Raw genomic sequence first — 20,503 nt, 5'->3', positions numbered from 1 at the left:
AGTATCTTAGTATCGACTGGTTTAACATTCGGCAAAGAAAATCGAATGCATTTAGTTTTCTTAGCATTAAGAAGCAAATTGTTCATAGTAAACCAGTTTAGTACATTAACGAGTGTGCTATTAATTACACTGTAATCGGTAGATTTACGATCAACCTTAAAAAGTAATGATGTGTCATCAGCAAAAAGAACAATTTCACAAAGATTTTCTACTACACATGGCAAATCATTTATATAAACCAAAAACAGGAATGGACCCAAAATAGAACCTTGTGGCACTCCTAATTGGACTACAGTACCGCTAGACCGGGTTTTGTTTACAACAACCGTTTGTGTTCTGTTGCTAAGGTAAGAAGACATAAAGTTTAGGGCATTTACTGACAGACCATAGTGTTCTAATTTCAAAATGAGCGTTCCATGATCCACACAATCAAATGCTTTAGAAAGATCACAAAATATGCCAATTGCATCACAAGAATTTTCCCAAATATCATAAATATGTTTAATAAGTACCGAAGCAGCATCGGTCGTGGAACGGCCCTTTGTGAAACCAAACTGATTGCTTGTAAGTAAAGTATGTCTGTTGAAGTGACCCAGTAGATCATTTAACATTAACTTTTCAAAAACTTTACTTAGTACAGGAAGTATTGATATTGGACGGTAATTAGCCATATCACTCGAATCACCCGATTTAAAAAGAGGTATGACTTTGCTATATTTCATAAGATCTGGAAAGACGCCTTGTGAAATTGAAATATTATAAATTACGGCTAAGTAAGGCGCTATTACGTCCAAGACATGACTAATGACTCTAACAGATGTTCCCCATAAGTCTTCCGTTTTCTTTAAATTGAGTGACTTGAATGTTTTAACAATAATTGCTGAATCTACTAGACTAAACTCAAAGTTAATATTACATTTCTTAACATTAGCACAAAGTAAGGAATGAGCTCGAGACGAAGATGAATGTAGACATTTCGTGGTATTAATAGCTATTTTAGAAAAATAATTTTCGAATGCCGAGGCAACATCGTTGTTTGACATGGTCAGTTGTTTATCCGAGACAATGTTGACTTGACAATCGCGTGATTTACATTTACCAGCTTCCCTATTTATAATATTCCATATATATATATATATATATATATATATATATATATATATATCGTGAAGTTATATATATATATATATATAACTTCACGAAAAAACCGAAATACAAAAATACAATACAAATTTCGGTTTTTTCGTGAAGTTTTTTGCAGTCGGCGGTGGAAGTGCATGGCCACTTTATGAATGAATTCCATTCTAAATGTGCCTATGCAGTTTTGCAGCTTGCTGAACTCATGAACCTTGGCTTGTGCTGTTGCTTGACTTGTGTGTGTGTTGTGAACTGATTTGTATTTTAATTTTTAGAAATGTTTATAGCTGTTGGTTTTCCATGTATGCAATAAAAATTAAATAAATAAAATTATTTCAGGTGACTGTTCTACTATTGCCCGCAAGTTCAGTACGTAATTAAGTATAAATACCAATGTACGTTTTGGTTATGACTGAGTTTAATATTAAACTAACGTGAACGTCTGCAGCTAATGAATAAATTGTCTTGATATGAGTTTCTTCAGTCAACGCCCGGCAATACATCGTGGCTTTTAGTAAAGTCCACTTTTTATCGCTTTACTAAAAGCAACTACCAAACAATGTCATACTCAACTAGCACACTTTTTACATTTGGCGAAATCCTCATTGATGGAAGCCATTTTTTAAAACAAGATGAAGGTAATCAAGCCGTTAGGTCCAGCTCCCATAGATAAATAAATATAGGCTGTCACATCATTTATTTAAATTTGGAACTCGTTCAAACGTAAAGAAATTCCATTGATATATGTGCGCTGACCTTTACAAGATGGCCGATCACATTTAAAAACCTTTCTCTTGCTCAGATAAAGACTGGATTTAGACGCCTAAAAAGAACATTAGGTACTAAGTTATATTTAATCGACTTGACGAAATATTTTTTTGTACATTTTCTATGTCGAAAATCATTTGTTATTCATATTCGATTTACTTGTAATAAGCCTAGTAAAAGGTTTTTAAGTCACGAGAATAACTTGCATTACAAGAAAGGTCGAATGAACGGCATTATTTATGTAAAGAATTACATAATGGTAAGTAATTTCATACCTAAATGTAATGAAATTACCTGACCCCGCAGCGAAAGATATAATACAGATCGACAGAAACTCATTTCTGTAGTTATTTTTATATAGCCTTCTATTTCTATTATTTTTTAATACACATAAACTGGTCATTTTTTTTTTCATGAAATTTATACATCAAATTCCCTAGACCTTAGTCCCTATTAGACTGATTGTTATGAAAATTGTTATCCGTCAAGACGAGCTAGGGGTATATATTTTATTTTTTATCCCGGGGATCACCCAAGGGAAATATGAAATAACTTCACGCATGCGTACAGAATTGCGCAGAACTCAATAAGCGAAAAACAATAGAAATACCTAACCTTGGAGTCGATTCTGTTTTCACAATTTGATATGGTTTTCATTTTGTTTTGATATGACCTTGAGTCAGTAGCGATACACCAATCGGGTCGCTTGCACTTATTGGTGCGCGTGAGATGCCTGAAGACAGTGATCCATAAAAAAAGTCATCCTTAGCTTAATAACGGCATCCTAGCCTAATATGTAGTCGGTAGGGACTCTGCCTAAGAAGGCGGAGGTCCCGGGTTCGAATCTCGGTATGGGCATTTATTAGAGTATCCTTCACGATTTTTTTTCCTGATTTATTCATGTTATCTATATCTTTTATATCCCTCATCATAGCCTAGTATCCAGAGTACAGTCACCACACGGGTTTATTATACCATTTAGGGTTCTTGCTAAACTGGAAATTCTATTGAGTAAGTATTGCACAACCAATTTAGCTAGGACCCTAAATGGCGAAAAAATCGCGGAGGGTGATGAGGCTCCTCTACACGATGGGCCAACGCCGGCTCCTCCATTACTGACGTTTTAACGTGAAGCTTACCTACCGGCCTATTCGGATTTCGAGATAATCACAAGATCTAGAGACGATTTAGAGATCAACTAGATCTACATTAGATATCGACTAGATGTGACTTGGATATCTAAGTCATAACTTGTCGAAATCGTTCAAGAGGATCTCCAGAATCGCGGAAACGTCAAATTTGACATATCTATCTTACAAATATCTTTAAATTATCCATATCGTAACTTGTTGAAGTCTAGTAGAAATCTTATTCATTTTTGAATCGAGCCGCTACTCGTAGCTTAGTTTGGGGCTTGGTTGATCTTAAGAATTGTTCCCAAATATTTATTACATTTATTTGTTATTAATCAAATTGTTAGAACAGAATTGGATTCCTGGTATGAACCGTTACGGCCATAAACGTAATGGCACTACGGTTATAATAACAAACGTTTGTATTTGTAGCAAATGTGACACATTGCTTGACCTCTGATGAAAAAGTTTTAACATATAGTTAGTTTTTTTTAGCATTAGAAAGAACTTGCAAGAAGGTAAGTGATCTTGACATATCTATTAATTGAAATACTCTTTTTAAAAATCAGTAACTATTACTAATGAAAGCAGAAGAGAATATAAATGACGTCAAATTAGGTCTGCGTATTTAAATAAGTAATTATAATTATTATAATGGAATAATTAACAAGCTATGGTGATAAATAGAACCTTCACGTCGCAATTATAGTGCTGTATCATTATCTAAAGTGTTACATTAACATAAGAAGAAATATATTGACGACAAAAAACATGGAAACTGTCAACGATGTAACGTTCCAGATTTAAAAATTACACCGTTTTTGCCTGTATTTCACCGAAGATTTTACAGATGAGTATTGTTTTCATAATTTATAAGCCTAGTTTTTAGTTTATTTGTCCACGATTTCTAATTGTCATACTTTTTTTTTGCTACCTTCATACGATTTGAGGAGAACTTTGTTTAAAACATAACAGGATTTTAACATACCTAAATATCTTAATTCATTCTTAAATCACCTCAAGAACCATTAAATCATACCCTGCGGTAAGCAGTTAACTTATAAAACAGCAAATTATAAAGTTTTTTGTATAAAATCTAAGAAGCTTATCACTTACAAATCAAGTCATTTGTAGTTTTCATTTTTTTTTAAAAAACTATATTCTGTTAGAAGCATTGAATTTCATTCATCTATTTTGCTCAGATATCATACACTACCAATATGTTTACAGCTCAAACTACTAAGATGACTACACGCAGGGATGTCCTGGTTGCTAAAATGCAGCAATTACAGAAAGAACTGAAAACAGCCGATGAATTGAACAAGAGACTCCTTCAAGAACAGGAAGAGAGTGCAGAGCAATTTGAGCAAGTTGTTAGAATAAACACAACCCTCAAGTCTCAGCTCGCTAACCAGGATGTTGAGTTCGAAGACATGCAGGGGCAGCGGGATGAACTTCAAGCTGCCGTTGATCAGTTCAAGAATTGTCAGGAGATACATGAGCAGGCATTACAACGCATCCAGGACTTAGAACAGCAGCTGGAGGAGTCGGAATCAAAACACAGTTGCAAGTATTGCTCCGGCCACTCCGGACTGCGAGACAATAATTTAAGTATTTTTGCTGAAATTAATAGCTTTGCTGTAGATTCAGTCGATGATAGCATAGGGTTCTCCCCAACGGTAGAAACAGTAGATTTAAAAAGTTCTGTGCACATTGAAGGCAGTAGTGATATTAGAGTCACACTGAAAGGATCCAAAAAAATAAAAAAATATTTAAAACTCAGTAGATTCATAAAGAAATCTAAACTTTTGCTAAAACGCCATAATTCAATATTCAAAACGATACAATCCAAATGTAACAGTGTCGCCTTAAGCGATGAACTTCTAAACTGCCAATACCAACTAGACCGGACAGTAGAAGAATTGAATCATCGCTCCAATGAACTAGAAAAATTAGAATTAAAGTTGAAAAACTTAAATAATAGAGACGAACTGTCAAGTAAAGCGTTACAGGAATACATAGCCTTTATGAATAATGTTCTAGAACCGGGGAGCGGCTACACTCTGCGTATGGACTCGCCGCGGCCCCCGCCCCGCCCCGCCGCGCCGGACTCGCCCGCGCTGCGCGCCGCCCTGGCCGCGCCGGGCTCGCCCGCGCTGCGCGCCCTGTTCGCGTCGCGCGCCGCCCGCGCGCCCGAGCTGCGCGGCGACTCCGAGCCCGCCCCTCGCGTCGCGGATCCGGCGCCCCCGCCGCCATCGTCACCGCCGAGCCGAGCCGAGCAGGTTCCATCGAGGCCGGGCCGAGCCGAGCCGACTCCGTCGCTGCCGTGCCTCGTCGAGCCGGCCCCTTCACCGCCGAGCCTTGTCAAGCTGGCTCTGTCGCTGCTGACCTACGTCGAGCCTGCGCCATCCCCGCCGAGCCCTGTCTCGCCAGCTCCATCGCCGCCAGGCCTCCCCTCGCCGGCACCAGCGCCGCCCCGCCTCGGGTCCGGGGCGGCCCCGCCGCGGCCGCAGCGCCGCCCGCGCGCCGCCGGCCGCCGCACGCTGCTGTACTCGGACGAGGTGGGCGCCGGCCTGGGCGTGTTGCTGGCGCAGCGCTTGTCGCAGGGCGTCGTCAACCACTGTCACCCGGGCGCCTCTGTCGATCGTTTAATCGAATCTATTTCTGCGGGCGAGTTTGACCGCGACTCGACGCTTGTAGTTTTATTAGGGAATAGTTTAGACTGTACTAAGCGAGATATCTTAAAATTATCCGCTACGCTGTCGGCGATTGACCGGGGAGAGGTTGCTAAAATAGTTATCTGTGCGCTCCCTTATAGAATGTCGAGCAAGGTCAATAAGAGGGTATTTCATTACAATTCTTTATTGTATAACCTTTCCTTGTACAGTAGTACGATTTCGTATTTTGATACGAATAAATTTATAGAAGATTTTGTTATGCCCCATAAGAGGACCTACCTACCGAGAAGATGTCTTGTAGAGTGTGCTAACCTGTTAGCATATAATATTGAAGACCCCGTCGTGGCTAGCACGGCGTCTAATAGCCTTAAGTCGCGTAGTATTTTACGCCTTGGTAGCGTAGGGTTTGAGATGGAGCCGCCTGGTGATTTGAATTTAAACTAATCGCTACGACAACGTGTGCACCAGCCGGCTCTGTTCATATTGATCACTGTGATGCTAGTATGTTTGGTAAAACCAATTTTTTGAACTTAGTTCATCAAAATATCCAAGGATTTACCTGTAAGGAACACGAAATTGATTTGTTTATACAGTACTCGAATATTGACATTCTCTGTATAACTGAGCACTGGCTTAAAGGTCATGAATTTATGTTTAATTTCAATAATCATAGTATAGTAAGTTCATTTTTTAGGAGATCTTGCAATCGCGGCGGGTCATTGATAATGGTAAAACATAATTTAAAAAGTAAGGAGCGTAAAGACATTGTTGACATGTCTGTGGAACGCCTTATAGAACTTTCTTGTGTTGAATTGGAACAATTTATAATTATATGCGTGTACAGGCCCCCATCGGCAGACTATAACTTATTCGAATCGGTCATAGATGAAGTACTTAGTAGTGTTTTTGGAAGTCATAAAAATATAATTGTATGTGGTGATTTCAATATTAATTTGCTAGAAAATTCGCCATTATGTGGAAGGTTACTAAATACTTTTAAATCCTTCAATTTAGTCAATTTATTTTGTGAACCCACTCGAGTCACAGCAACCAGTGCTACATGTATAGATAACATCTTTAGTAATAATGACGCGATTAGTAAATCTGTTATTAACAACCTAAGTTCTGACCACTGTGGACTAAAAGCTTCTTTCAGCGGGAAAACTGAAGAAATTCCTCAAGACACTTTGTGCAGGCCGATTTCCGAAAGTCGCCTAGGTTTATTCAATCGTAATATTACTAAACAATTATGTTGTCTTTCATGTACCCAGGAAAACCCTGACTGTTTGAGTTCCGAGTTGTTTAATTGTATTAAAAAGGAATTTGATGCCTGTTTCATTCAGAAAAAGGTGCAAGGCAAGGCTAAGACTAAATTTAGCGACTGGGCTACACCGGATATTCACGAGAAAAGACGCCGGCTCTACGACTTATATGATTTAAAGGCAATTGATAAAAGACCGGAATTTCTGGAGTACGTCAAAAATTATTCTAAATCTTTTAAAATGTTGTGTGTCGCCGCTAAAGCCGATTATTTGTCGAAAAAGATCCTAAATTCCAGCGATAAAGTCAAAACTGTATGGCAAGTTATCAGTAATGAAACTGGAAAACGTAAACTGAAGGATCCGCACTACAACCTACGAATTGCTGACACTTTAGTAAGTTCCGACCGTGAAGTGGCAGATCATTTTGAGCGGTTTTTCTCGAATATCCCGGTAGAAACAACAAGATCCCTTAATTCATCGCCAGACGTCGCTGAAGAAATTTTGAAGACAAATGTGGCAGAATGTACAGAAATCTTCAAATTTTCGTATGTCTCATCGAATATAGTTCTTAAGACTTTTAGGTCTTTAAATTTAAAGAAAACAGAAGATCTTTGGGGCCTGTCTGTCAAAGTATTAGATTCCATCATTGAGTCAATTACACCATACTTAGCTGAGATTTTCAACAGATGCATTGATGCTGGAATTTTTCCAGATATTATGAAACATAGCAAAATTATCCCTCTGTTTAAATCAGGAACGAGAACAGATCCCACGAACTTTAGACCGATTTCAATACTACCGGCATTAAGCAAAGTGTTCGAGAAACTTATTCTGAATCAACTATTGTCACATTTCAACAGAAACAAACTGCTTGATAGCAATCAATTTGGTTTCACCAAAGGTCGATCGACTACTGACGCCGGTGCGGTACTTCTAAAACACATCTTTGATGCTTGGGAAAAAGCTCAAGATGCTGTTGGAATTTTCTGTGATCTGTCAAAGGCATTTGATTGCGTTGATCACGAAAATTTAAAGAGAAAATTAAGCCGCTATGGTATAAAAGCTAGTGCCCTAGACCTGGTCTCATCGTACCTTTCGTATAGAACTCAGCGAGTAGTTATTAATGGAACTCAATCGGCGGGGTCCCCGGTAGCCCTCGGAGTGCCTCAAGGTTCAATTCTTGGTCCCTTCCTGTTTTTGGTATACATTAATGACTTACCAAAAGTTGTGCAAGATAGACATGATATAGTGTTATTTGCAGATGACACTTCCCTTATATTTAAAGTGGACAGAAAGGAAAATAGCTTCGAGAGCATTAATGACGCGCTATCTACCATTGTAAACTGGTTTACGGCAAACAATTTGCTTTTGAACGCCAAGAAAACCAAATGCATCAAGTTTACGCTACCTAACGTCAAGCAGGTAAATAACAGCAAGATTAAAATAAAAGGTGATACGCTGGAATTTGAGGACCGAACTGTTTTCCTGGGAGTCACTCTAGACTCCAAACTGCAATGGCATGCACATATAGGCACTCTAGCCGGAAAACTTAGTTCAGCAGCCTATGCAGTGAGGAGAATCAAACAGCTGACAAACGTAGAGACGGCCAGGCTGGTATACTTTAGTTACTTCCATAGTGTTATGTCTTATGGAATTCTGTTGTGGGGAAAAGCGGCAGATATTCAGACAATATTTGTGCTGCAAAAACGAGCTGTACGTTCCATCTATGGACTGGGCGCTCGAGTATCCCTAAGAGAGAAATTCAAAGAAGTTAACGTTCTTACCGTTGCATCTCAATACATACTAGAGAATATTATGTATGTTCGGAAAAACATCCACGAATTCAAGGTTAACAGTGATATCCATAACTATAACACTAGAAACAAACATAAACTTGCTGTGCCCGCCCACCGCCTCCGTAAGGTTAGTACGTCTTTCGTCGGGAACTGTACACGTTTTTATAACAAAGTCCCCACTGATGTAGCGAATTTACCACTTCACAAATTTAAGTCGCACATTAAGCAGTCCTTGTTACGTAAGGCGTACTACACTGTAAATGATTTTATAAACGATAGAGATGCTTTTAAGCCGGTAGCTTGATTTCATTAGTATAATAAGAATTAAATAAATATTGTTTTTTTTTTTTTTTACATTGTGAATTAAATATGCTAGTGTCCAGTAGAATTGACACATGAGACAATGATGTTCTCGCTTGATTATATTGTTTAATTTAATTTTAGTTTTGGACACTTGGAGACCTTATACATCTCTAAGTACATATTTATTTATTTGATTATTATTTTTGATTGTACATACTTACCTATATTTTTAATGTTTCTGACACTTAGAGACCTTTACAAGTCAACTTAGGCTAGTAATTATGTGAAGCTATATTACTGTCTTTTTATGTAACATATGAGCACAAAATGCCGTGTCTTACAGCTACATGTTATTACTATTTTAATATTAATATAGGCCGGTAGCTTGAACATGTCATGCTCGCTTAAAAGTCTTTGCTTACGGTGGCGTTGTTGATCGGGTCGCCACTTTCCCGAATGAAGGTTGAGGGAGGCGATGGCTGAGATACGCGTCATACTCGTGAACGGGTGCTGTTTGTGGAGACTGGTCTGTTAAGCTAACACGAGCTATTATACTTAGTAACTTTTATTAATTAATTACAGTGAGACGCCTCATTCTGTTCTCGTATGTTTCTTTTCTTTTAATGAATGTATTAATTATACAGGATATTGACTCTTGGAGACCCTATACATCTCTAAGGATAACTTGATAAACTATATAATCTTATAGTTCTGACACCTAGAGACATTTACACCTCTAAATATTATAGATTTTTTTTTGTGTGTGTTTTTTTATCTGTATTTTGTATGTAATTCGACATTAAGAGACCATATACATCTCTTAGTAATTGTAATACGTTAGATTGAATTGTTAGTTTTATTTTATAAAATTGTTGATGTTATTATTTTTGCTTTTATGTAAATTCAATTTTGACGTGTAAAAGTGCCCTTGTGGCCTATTTGCTGAATAAATGTTGATGTTTGATGTTTGATGTTTGTTTGAATGATCGTATTAGATTCTTATTACATATTTGCCGTGACTTATTTTTTAAACGTGTTTTTCAATTAAATGACACATCAAGATTGTTTACCTTATTTCTAATGTTAAAAAAAACCGGGCAAGTGCGAGTCGGACACGCGCACGAAGGGTTTCGTACCATAATGCAAAAAAGGCAAAAAAAATGGTCACCCATCCAAGTATTGACCCCGCCCGACGTTGCTTAACTTCTTACTTACGTTGCTTATTACTTTAAATCTTTATTTTATTCTGTTTTTTGGAATTTGTTGTTATAGCGGCAACAGAAATACATCATCTGTGAAAATTTCAACTGTCTAGCAGCTAGTGTCCCGGAATCCAGGACAATTTCCACTTCGATAGCTAAAATTTTGGGAGCAAACGAAAAAGCTGGGCTTTTCAAACAGCATTTAATGACAACTAGTGTAAAAAACAAAAGGTAAAACAAAATAGCATAAAAAACACATTTCTATGTCATACTTTTTATACAAAATGTATAAAAAGTATAAATAACATATAAAACCTTAAATCAGTCCTCGACAGCTAGACTCTAGCTATCACGGTTCGTGAGGTACAGCCTGGTGACAGACGGATGGACGGACGGACGGACAGCAGAGTCTTAGTAATAGGGTCCCGTTTCACCCTTTGGGTACGGAACCCTAAAAACGAAATATAGCGTAAAAAACGTCCAAATTTTTAACAGGCTGAAGTAAATGTACCAACGTTTATCTACCTAATTATTAAAGTTGACACTCAGTTTTAATCCCCGACGTAAACAAATTACGCAAAAATTCTACGCACCGCTATTTTTTTACTGAATTTTCTCGATTTCACCCGGGAATTTGTATTCTCTCTTCCAAGCTCAACTTCTCAAGGGGCCCGATTCTGATTATGAAATAGACATATTTTAGACATCACCAAGATACGATAACAATATGTTTAAGATCTAACCTGTCAAATTTGACATTTGCGCGATTCTGGAGATACTCTTGAACGATTTCCACAGGATATGACTTAGAGATCTAATTCACATCTAATAGATATCTTACTCTATCTAACGTAAAAGTGACATTGGTTGCCCGAATTGCGCTGCAAAAGAGAACTAGTTGATATCTAAACTATAACGTATCTAGAATGGATCTAGTACGTGTCGTCTCTTGTGAATATCTTGAAGTTTGAATACGGCAGTACACATCGGAAAAATGGTCACGAATGAGAAACTGTAACTGTACTCGTAAAGAAAAAGAAATTCACCGTCCACGTGCGGGTGGAAAGATATATTTTGGTCCCTAGGGACCGCCTTGCGCTTTGGGAACTTTAGCGAAGTGCCCGAAACTGTCGGCGGGACAAAGGTATCCATTTATTGTGTTTTTCTAAATTGAATATTGTTTGGAAATGGAATGGTATACGTAGGTACTTGTAAGGTGACATTCCAATATCAAATGCCACGATGCGTTGTCGCGATTACGATACAAGTGCGAAAAGTAGGAAATTCGCAACGAGTGGCGATAAATTGCAACACAACCGACGTGAGTGTTTTAAATCGACACGAGTTGCGAATTACCTTTTCGCACCTGTATTGTACGTTTTCCAGTAGGTACATATGGCCCTTTAAATTTTTGACATAGGCACGTGTTGTCTTCATCCCGCCCTAGGTCGGTAAAGTAGCACCATATGTAGGTACTGTAAAAATGTTTTTAATACAGTTGCTCAAAAAGTGCTACTTTACGTAGCTGTTTAGCGTGCGGAAAGTTGGTTATCTCGAACTAGTGCTTTTTACTTTTCCAATTTTTTTAAATTTATACTTGTTCCAATTCACGACTACTTATTGATGAGTGTTAATGTTAGTTTCCTTTAAACGTCGTAATCAGCATAAAAACCTACCGTTAATGTAAGAATACGAAAAATATTACATATTTCATATTTAATTACTTACCTCTTCATCATTATAACACGTTTATTTTTTAATATTCAATATTGAAAATTCCGTTCTTAATAAGTTGACTGAATGGAACGGAATAGCTGCCAAACGCCCATAGATATAATATACTTAAAGACGACGTCTAACCGAGCTGTCACTGTTACCACCTTTGTTTAGTGTACGATTAACAATGTTTTTCTTATTTTTTCGCAACTGTATTAAAAAACGTCGTTCGATACACGTGCGGAAATGTCATTCTTCACTCGTCCCGAGTCTTGCCACTCGCCTGCGGCTCGTGGCAAGATATCTCGGTACTCGTGAAGTAATGACATACCTTCCGCACTAGCATCGAAATGTACTATTTCGTTTCTACAAATAATGTATAGATGGCCAAGCAAACCTTGTCAGTAGAAAAAGGCGCGAAATTCAAATTTACTATGAAACGATATCCCTTCGCGCATAATTTTTTCAAATTTGCCGCCTTTTTCCACTGACAAGATCTGCTTGACCAAGTATACCTATTCTAAAAATATTTACTACATGCAGTTTTATTACAGTTCTCTTTTACCTACCATCGATAAAAAGTTTACTACTTATTTCCGTCAGCCACCCAAACAACCACAAAACCATTATTAATATTTCGTCCGAGGCAAAATAATAACGAGTCCACAAATCGCGCAAATTATATCATCAATAAAGTCTGAGATTGGGGTTTTTTATTGACGGAGGATGTCCTAAAAGGAATGATGTTACGTTAATCTATTGTACTAGAAATATTTCTCAAGAAAACGGGCCATTTGCGGGCCAATATTATCTAATAAGTGGGTATGTTTTTGTAAGTTGAGGGAATAACTACACACGTACCTTACCTTCCAACGAATACAGTTTTATGCCATTAGAGTCAGACCAAGAAAAGTCTGCATCGGATTTAATAGCCCACGCAGTACAAGTGTTATTTTTACGTCATAACTTGATTTTTACGTCATCATAGAAGTTGATGTTTAAAATAACACTTGCACTGCGTGGGCTATCAAATCCGCTGCAGACTTTTCTTGGTCTGACTCTATTCATTTGGTTACCATAGTATACCTACTACCTACATATTCTCACAGAATACCCTACTAGTGAAAAAAATATGAGCACTGCGGCAAAATATTAACCGTATTAAATAAACTGGTAAATTGGGTTATTTAAACCCAACACACACGTTCGCGATTACGTTAGATTTTTTCATTTCACACGTTCGTGTTTGGAAAAACTGTATAAAAATGTGATAATAATCTTGTATATAACCCCCGACGCGAAAAGTATTCATATTTGATGCCAACGTCTGTCTGTCTGTGGCATCGTAGAGCTCTAGAACAGATGAACCGATTTCGATGCGGACATACTAACATTGAATCATTTTACGGTTTAGACTCACTTGTTTTTAGTCACTCGCCCTAAGGAGACGTACGGCGCGATTCGGGAAATGAATTAGGGATTCACTAGATATGAAATAGTAAAGATATGTGACGTTTCTCGGCAAAAGTTACCTTATGGCGACTGGCGCTTACGCTATTATTATCGCCGCTCCAATATTCAGCCGGGGCAATGGTACTTTTTGCCGTGGAATGTCACATATGTATGTTTACTATTTCATATCTAGTGTATCTCTAATTCATTTCCCGAATCGCGCTGATAGGCTCATCGAAACTAATCGCGCGCGCGAGTGACTAAAAACAAGTGAGTCTAAACCGTAAAATTATTCAGTTCCTGTCCATAAAGATGGCGCGTGATCATATATTACTGATCAGGCTTCATTACTACACAATTTTTCTTGAGCTTAACGTGGGACTTGGCCAAATTGTGTAAGAATGTCCTATAAGTAATATTTATTTATTACGGCAGTCTCACCAAGAAAATCAATTTCGCCCTCAACATCTCAACAACCGACCGACCTTTAGCTACCTACTTGACGGAAACCTACCCTTGAATCGCTAAATTTCTTCCCCCAAATATGGGTTCAAAGATTCATCTCAATAAACGGTTGAGATTGCAAATAATTTCCTTGTGCTGTAAATAAATTATTCACGAGGGAATCTGGGGGAAATTGGGGTTTCGGTTTTTATATCAAGCGCATTAGAAATCCGTAACATAAGTCGCCATATTCCGTTTTCGTGAAGGTAATACGTGAGTTGGGCCACTATTGTAAGTCCTTTTAGTTTTAGAAATAACTCTATATTAGGAACATGAAGTACTCATGAATAATAACCTGTAAGTTATAGCGGGTGCAGTTCTGCATACTTCAAACGAAGAAATTTAAAGGTGTGTGTGACTTTCCTAAGCCGCATTGGGCCAAGTTGGGGCTATTTTTACCTCAAACCCAGTAGGAGTTAGCTAAGTTACTAAGGGCCACTTGCACCATTCACTAACCCGGGGTTAACCGGTTAAAACTGGAGTAACCATAGTTACCATCAGTACAATTTGACACTTAACAGTTTAGCCGGTGAACCCCGGGTTAGAGGAATGGTGCGAGTAGGTCTTAGTCAACCAGAAAGTTAAAATCTTCCGCTTTAATATAAAGGATGATTCACGCTGGACCTGACCGGGGCCGGGTAGGAGCTTCCAGGGCTAGGAGATCACTGAAGAGTGTCCGCAATCGTCACCTTTCTCTGCCATAACCTCTTACGACAAGGAAGAAGATTATACGGATTAAATCAGTCTTAGCACTCTTAGATTACTTGATAAGACACGACACTTTGTTTTAAAACTATTTTAGAAGGCAAGATCGAAGCTACGAGATGAAGAGGAAAACCACGAGCAAGCTATACACAACAACTAAAAACAAAAGCAAAGGTCATGTTATGTTACAGGGACCTAAAGAACCTGGCCGAGGACCGCGAAAACTGGCGCATACTCCACCGACAAGAGCCATGCTCATAAATTATGATGATGATAGTACTCTTAAGAGCCAACAGAAGTGGTCATTTCTCCATACAAGCGTACTCGACTGTTTCCTCCGTGGGTTTTGATGCTAGAGCAATGATTTTTTCAACACAGATTAATATTGTCAATATCTGTGTCGGACCGTTTTGCTTTTTTTGATATTTTTGTTTTTTAAGGCGCTAGAGCCCTTCAAAAATGGCCAAAATGGCCTAATGACTATGCCACAATGAGAGGGGTACCTGTAAAATTCAAAACTGATATCAATTAGCCAAAAAAGCAAAACGGTCCGACACAGATAATTTCATAATCATTTAGATTTCCAAGTTTGGTTAGAATTGGTTAAGTTTTGGAGGAGGAAAAAGTCGAGTACGAAACCTCGGTTTTGAGATTTAAAAATCTCAAACGCGGGATTTTTCGCCCTAACCTTATCGCACTAGTTTTAGAAGCCGCTTCCGTAAATATTTAAAACTCAGCTCCTGTTTCGTCTTAATTTACCATCAAAGGGAAACTTTACTCATCGTGCCTTTAAAAGTCGATTTATATTATCATTCATAACTTTAGATTGAGTATTTCACACCACGGTCCTCATAAAAAGCGGGTCGTTCCAACTCTCTCCAGCCACATAGAAGGGGAAATGAGATAAGCGACAAAATTAAAACTTTTCTCTGTTGCTGTCGTAGACTGTCTCGCATAGAGGCCGCATTAGCAAATTTGGAAAGAGGATAGGCGAAATGACACTGATATCAGTGATATCACACACACAAGTGTAAATACTATGGAGTTAAGAATTCAAAATTTTGAATGACACTGTAAATTTTTAACATGGCTGTTTGTATATGGCATAACTGAGCAATTCTTAAAAAGTTTGTGCATTTCGATCACATCTTAGATTTGTATAACAATTGGTATGCCAATTGTTATAGAAATCAGCCAACCAAATGTGTAAGGAAATCTGGTAACAAAAAAGGAATGTTTCTTAGAAACTTTCTGGGACATTTTGGGAAATATGGTGGAAGTTGTTCAGCTTCATATACTTTACCAGCATACCAATTTTTATAGAAATCTAAGATGTGATCGAACTGTACAAACTTTTTGAGAATTGCTCATCTCCACATTTTAACCTACAAAGGTTTGTAGTTTGTACATTTGGTATACAAATACATATTGTGGCAAACGCATATAATAAACACGCTATTTAGTAAAGTTCTGGGGCTGGAGTTGCACCTCTCAATGCATCCTATAATATTTTATATTTCAACATATAAACATGGGTGGGATCATGGGTTATGATAATATCAAGGATATTTATCGTGGAGAGGCATTATTTGTACCGTGTTTTGATATATTTAATTAACGGGCATACAGAACGTCAGCAAGCTACTAAAATAAAAGTTATAATCTTTTTTTATGATCTCCGGAACACAAAATGTCTTATGGAGATTTATTTATAAAATAAGTTTGTTTGTGGGTGGACTTCTCGAGATTGGCCTCGTCAATCTTGGGGATTATACTCGTAGGTTGTAGAATGTGCCTATTGAAATCAAGTGCATCAATATGGACTAATAAGGAACGCGAGTCATCTCACATGCTCCATCTACAGAGTGGTGATCTGTGTTAGCCGCACTCGTCATGGAAAGTATTGCGAGTGGTGGAAAATAAAGTTATATTTTCAGTTGCGAGGAAAGGATTTGTGAATAGGAATGTGGGAAAAATACAGCCATCTTCGTTGTTGTGAGGATACACATATTTAATAAGATTTTTAAGGATTTTGTGAAGGTTTTATGTTATTTAATTTAATAAATAAAAAAACGGCTAAGTGCGAGTCGGACTCGCCCACCGAGGGTTCCGTACCCTTTAGTATTTGTTGTTATAGCGGCAACAGAAATACATCTTCTTCTTCTGTCTAGCGTTATCCCAACCTTTGCACTCAGGGTCCGCTTGACAAACACAGAAATACATCATCTGTGAAAATTTCATCACGGTTCATGAAATACAGCCTGGTGACAGATATACAGACGGACAGTGGAGTCTTAGTAATAGGGTCCCGTTTTACCCTTTGGGTACGGAACCCGAAAAACGTGAATGGAGTCTTAACCAATGGTCACCAGGCTGTATCTCATGAACCGTGATAGCTAGGCAGTTGACATTTTCACAGATTAATGTTTTTCTATTGCCGCTATAACAATAAATACTAAAATCAGAATATAATCAATATTTAAGTGGGACTCCCATATAACAAACGTGATATTATTGCTGTTTTTGCATAATGGTGCGGAACTTTTAGTGCGAGAGTCCGACTCGCACTTGGCCGGTTTTTTAATCAACGAGTGTCATCTTCGCTACGCCCGCAGATTTTTTTTCAGATTAGACTAGGTAATCGATAGTGACCCTGCCTGCATATAAATCAAATGATTCAGGGTTATGAGCAGACCTCGGAATCTAGGGGGCATAATTTATTGACAGATATAGAGGGAGTTCATATCCTCTGGATATGGGAGCTGCGGCTGTCGGGAATTATAGACCTCGTTAAACCAAATTTTGCTTATCCCCCCCTCGTTGCACAATGTACCTACTAAGTATTACAATAATCAATCTTATGAGCAAGATATTATTGCTGGCAACTAGAATACAATTAATATCTTATATTTAAAGATTGCGCATAAAAAAAAACGTACTAGGCATAACAATACATAGATGCAGATGAAATCTTTTACATTTCTGTAAAATATAGCTAGTACTATACATGTAATGACGAAGTTATTCGATTTTTTTTAATAACTGGAAAATCTACATCCCCGGCAAGACTTGAACCTGCGATTATTGAAACACTGGTCCAATCGCTTCTGCCAACTGAGCCACGGATCCAATGGTGAATGGTGGTCGTTGGTCTATTCCAATGGTCGCTATTCGAGTCCTGTCGAAGGTGTAAATTTTTCCATTTTTTCTTTAATCAAAAAGTTTATAGTATCGTTCGCAGACGTTTTTGCTTAATAAAAAAATAGTTTAAAATAATTATCAGAAATCAAAAAATATACATACCTCTTTAACTGAACTGAATCATAATTATTACCTACTTAATGTTGGCTTGATAAATACAAGCAATAAATTTTATTAAACCTTAGGCGTTGTTGTTGTAGTGATTTATCCATGAAAAATACAAAAAAACTGTGTTTCAAAATTCAACCTATCAGAAATCAAAAAACGTCCCGTACCTATAGAAAATAATTTATTTACACTTACATTTATATTTACCAATTACTACTTAATTTAAACTTGATGTTAAATTCACTAATAATAATTTTAAAAAAGCTTACCACAAAACTCCCAGACACAACCAATTTTCACATCACTACACTTCACAACACTGTCATTCGAAACTCAAAACTGTACTTAAACCTTTGTCATAAGGTCGCGCACAGACGTCCGGACGACGCAACGAGCGACCAGCTACTGGCTGGTTGCTGGTTCGTACTGCAGACAGAATATTGCTAACGCCCACCGAACTTGCATGATTCCAGAGCTCGTATTAACCAGTATACCTAACTGTTATATGGACCTCTTTAACAACCGGAGAGCGCCTTTAAATTGGTTAGATGAATCTTTTAGCTATGTATGTGGTTATAATAAAGCCCCTTGGCGCAGAATGCATTCGCGGCTTTTCGGAGAAATGGCTGAATGCTGCTCCTTGGCTTTTCATGTGGTAGTTACTAATTAGGTTGTGGTTATTTGTAATTAGGCCTGTGAGTTGATTTAGTGGCTTGATGGTTATGGTTGAACGACAGGAATTATTTGATAATGGCAATTAGGGTAAATTACAAATACATCTGAAACACCTTAGTTTCTCCAATTTAAAACGATACAATAATATTTCATATAGAATCAAAACTACTTAGGATACCTACATAGAAAAAAAAAGAAGAAATAAGTTTTTGGCCAAAAAATATTTTTTGGTACAAGCTTTTAGCGCTATGTTTTCCTTCGCCGAAAAACAACTGGTAAATATCAAATGATATTTCGTACATAAGTTCCAAAAATGTCATTGGTACTAGCCGGGGCGGGGACTGAATCCGTAACCTCCGGATTTTAATTCGTACGCTCTTACCGCTATGCCACCAGCGCTCTATTTAATAATGTGTAAAAATCGTGAAAGTTTGAAAGAAATGTCACTTTTGACACTGACAGATCTGTATCGTATCGGAATCAGATCGCGCAAATAAAACTCGAATTGGCGCGATAAGGAACGTAATATAGACAATCTTAACCTTGTTTTGTGGTTCCGCGGTCCACTATATCGGTACGGGTAGTATTAAGTTGCTGCATAATTCATGCAATTATGAGAAAAAGCGAGAAAGCGTGCACTAAAATAGCTCGTAAACCTGAGCAATATTTTATTCACCTACGCAGTACGCTACGCTCTACGCTTCTGCGTTTTCTACACGCGCAGAGCATAGGTGAGTCTTTTTTTTAGGGTTCCGTACCCAAAGGGTAAAACTGGACCCTATTACTAAGACTCTGCTGTCCGTCCGTCCGTCCGTCCGTCCGTCCGTTCGTCCGTCCGTCCGTCCGTCTGTCCGTCCGTCCGCCTGTCACCAGGCTGTATCTCACGAACCGTTGAAATTTTCACAGATGATGTATTTCTGTTGCCGCTATAACAACAAATACTAAAAACAGAATAAAATCAAGATTTAAGTGGGCCTCCCATACAACAAACGTGATTTTTGACCAAAGTTAAGCAACGTCGGGCGGGGTCGGTACTTGGATGGGTGACCGTTTTTTTTGCATTATGGTACGGAACCCTTCGTGCGCGAGTCCGACTCGCACTTGCCCGGTTTTTTAGCGTAGGTGAGCTTGCGAATATTTTTTTGCGTCGATTTGACAGGTGTGCCTTATTTGACAACCTTTCTGTGTACAATGATACATGGGCGTACGCAGCATTTTTTAAGGGGTGGGTCAAAAGTAGGGGAGGCTGGGTACGACGTAACAGGGTACGGTCTAAACATAAATTCTTAGCTTATGGTCAGAGACCAGGGTGGGGCAACTGCCCCACCTTGCCGCACCGTGGGTACGCCTATGCAATGATAGAATAGTATAATATAAGTAATGCCGAAAGCTCACATGGCCGTAATTGCGACTCTAATTAAAGCGCTGACAATCGGCTCGATTTGGGAAATGAATTAGAGATTCACTAGATATGAAATAGTAAAGATATGTGACGTTCCACGGCAAAAGGTACCTTATAGCCCCAATAATAATAATAATAGCGTAAGCGCCAACCGCCAGGTCTTAAAGCTAGGCTAAACTAGGTCTTAAAAAAACGCTCCTGCCCGAAGGTTGCCAGACACACCAATAAATTTCTATGAAATTTCTTTCACTAGTTTTTAGGGTTCCGTACCCAAAGGGTAAAACGGGACCCTTTTACTAAGACTTCGCTGTCCGTCTGTCACCAGGCTGTATCTCACGAACCGTGATAGCTAGACAGTTGAAATTTTCACAGATGATGTATTTCTGTTGCCGCTATAACAACAAATACTAAAAACAGAATAAAATAAAGATTTAAATGGGGCTCCCATACAACAAACGTGG

General features: G+C 38.2%; 1 protein-coding gene across 1 annotated transcript; it reads left to right on the top strand.

The window, feature by feature from the left end:
* Positions 1 to 4,282: 4,282 nt before the first annotated feature.
* On the top strand, positions 4,283 to 18,412 carry LOC134674967 (formin-A-like). The gene is made up of 2 exons (XM_063533111.1): positions 4,283 to 5,734; positions 18,329 to 18,412. The coding sequence occupies exons 1-2, from the start codon at positions 4,283 to 4,285 to the stop codon at positions 18,410 to 18,412; spliced, it is 1,536 nt and encodes a 511-aa protein (XP_063389181.1).
* Positions 18,413 to 20,503: the final 2,091 nt, after the last annotated feature.

Source organism: Cydia fagiglandana, chromosome 21 (genome assembly GCF_963556715.1).
Source record: "Cydia fagiglandana chromosome 21, ilCydFagi1.1, whole genome shotgun sequence".
Lineage (NCBI taxonomy): Eukaryota > Metazoa > Arthropoda > Insecta > Lepidoptera > Tortricidae > Cydia > Cydia fagiglandana.
Note: the sequence above shows the minus strand (reverse complement) of the source record. Positions and strands in the feature narration are given on the sequence as shown.

What these genes read in the sequence shown, in the direction of transcription:
- LOC134674967 (XM_063533111.1), top strand. Translation starts at nt 4,283, where the DNA reads ATGACTACACGCAGGGATGTCCTGGTTGCTAAAATGCAGCAATTACAG. An exon ending in TTGACCGCGACTCGACGCTT is followed by an intron (nt 5,735 to 18,328) that starts GTAGTTTTATTA and finishes CTTTGTCATAAG; the next exon opens with GTCGCGCACAGACGTCCGGA.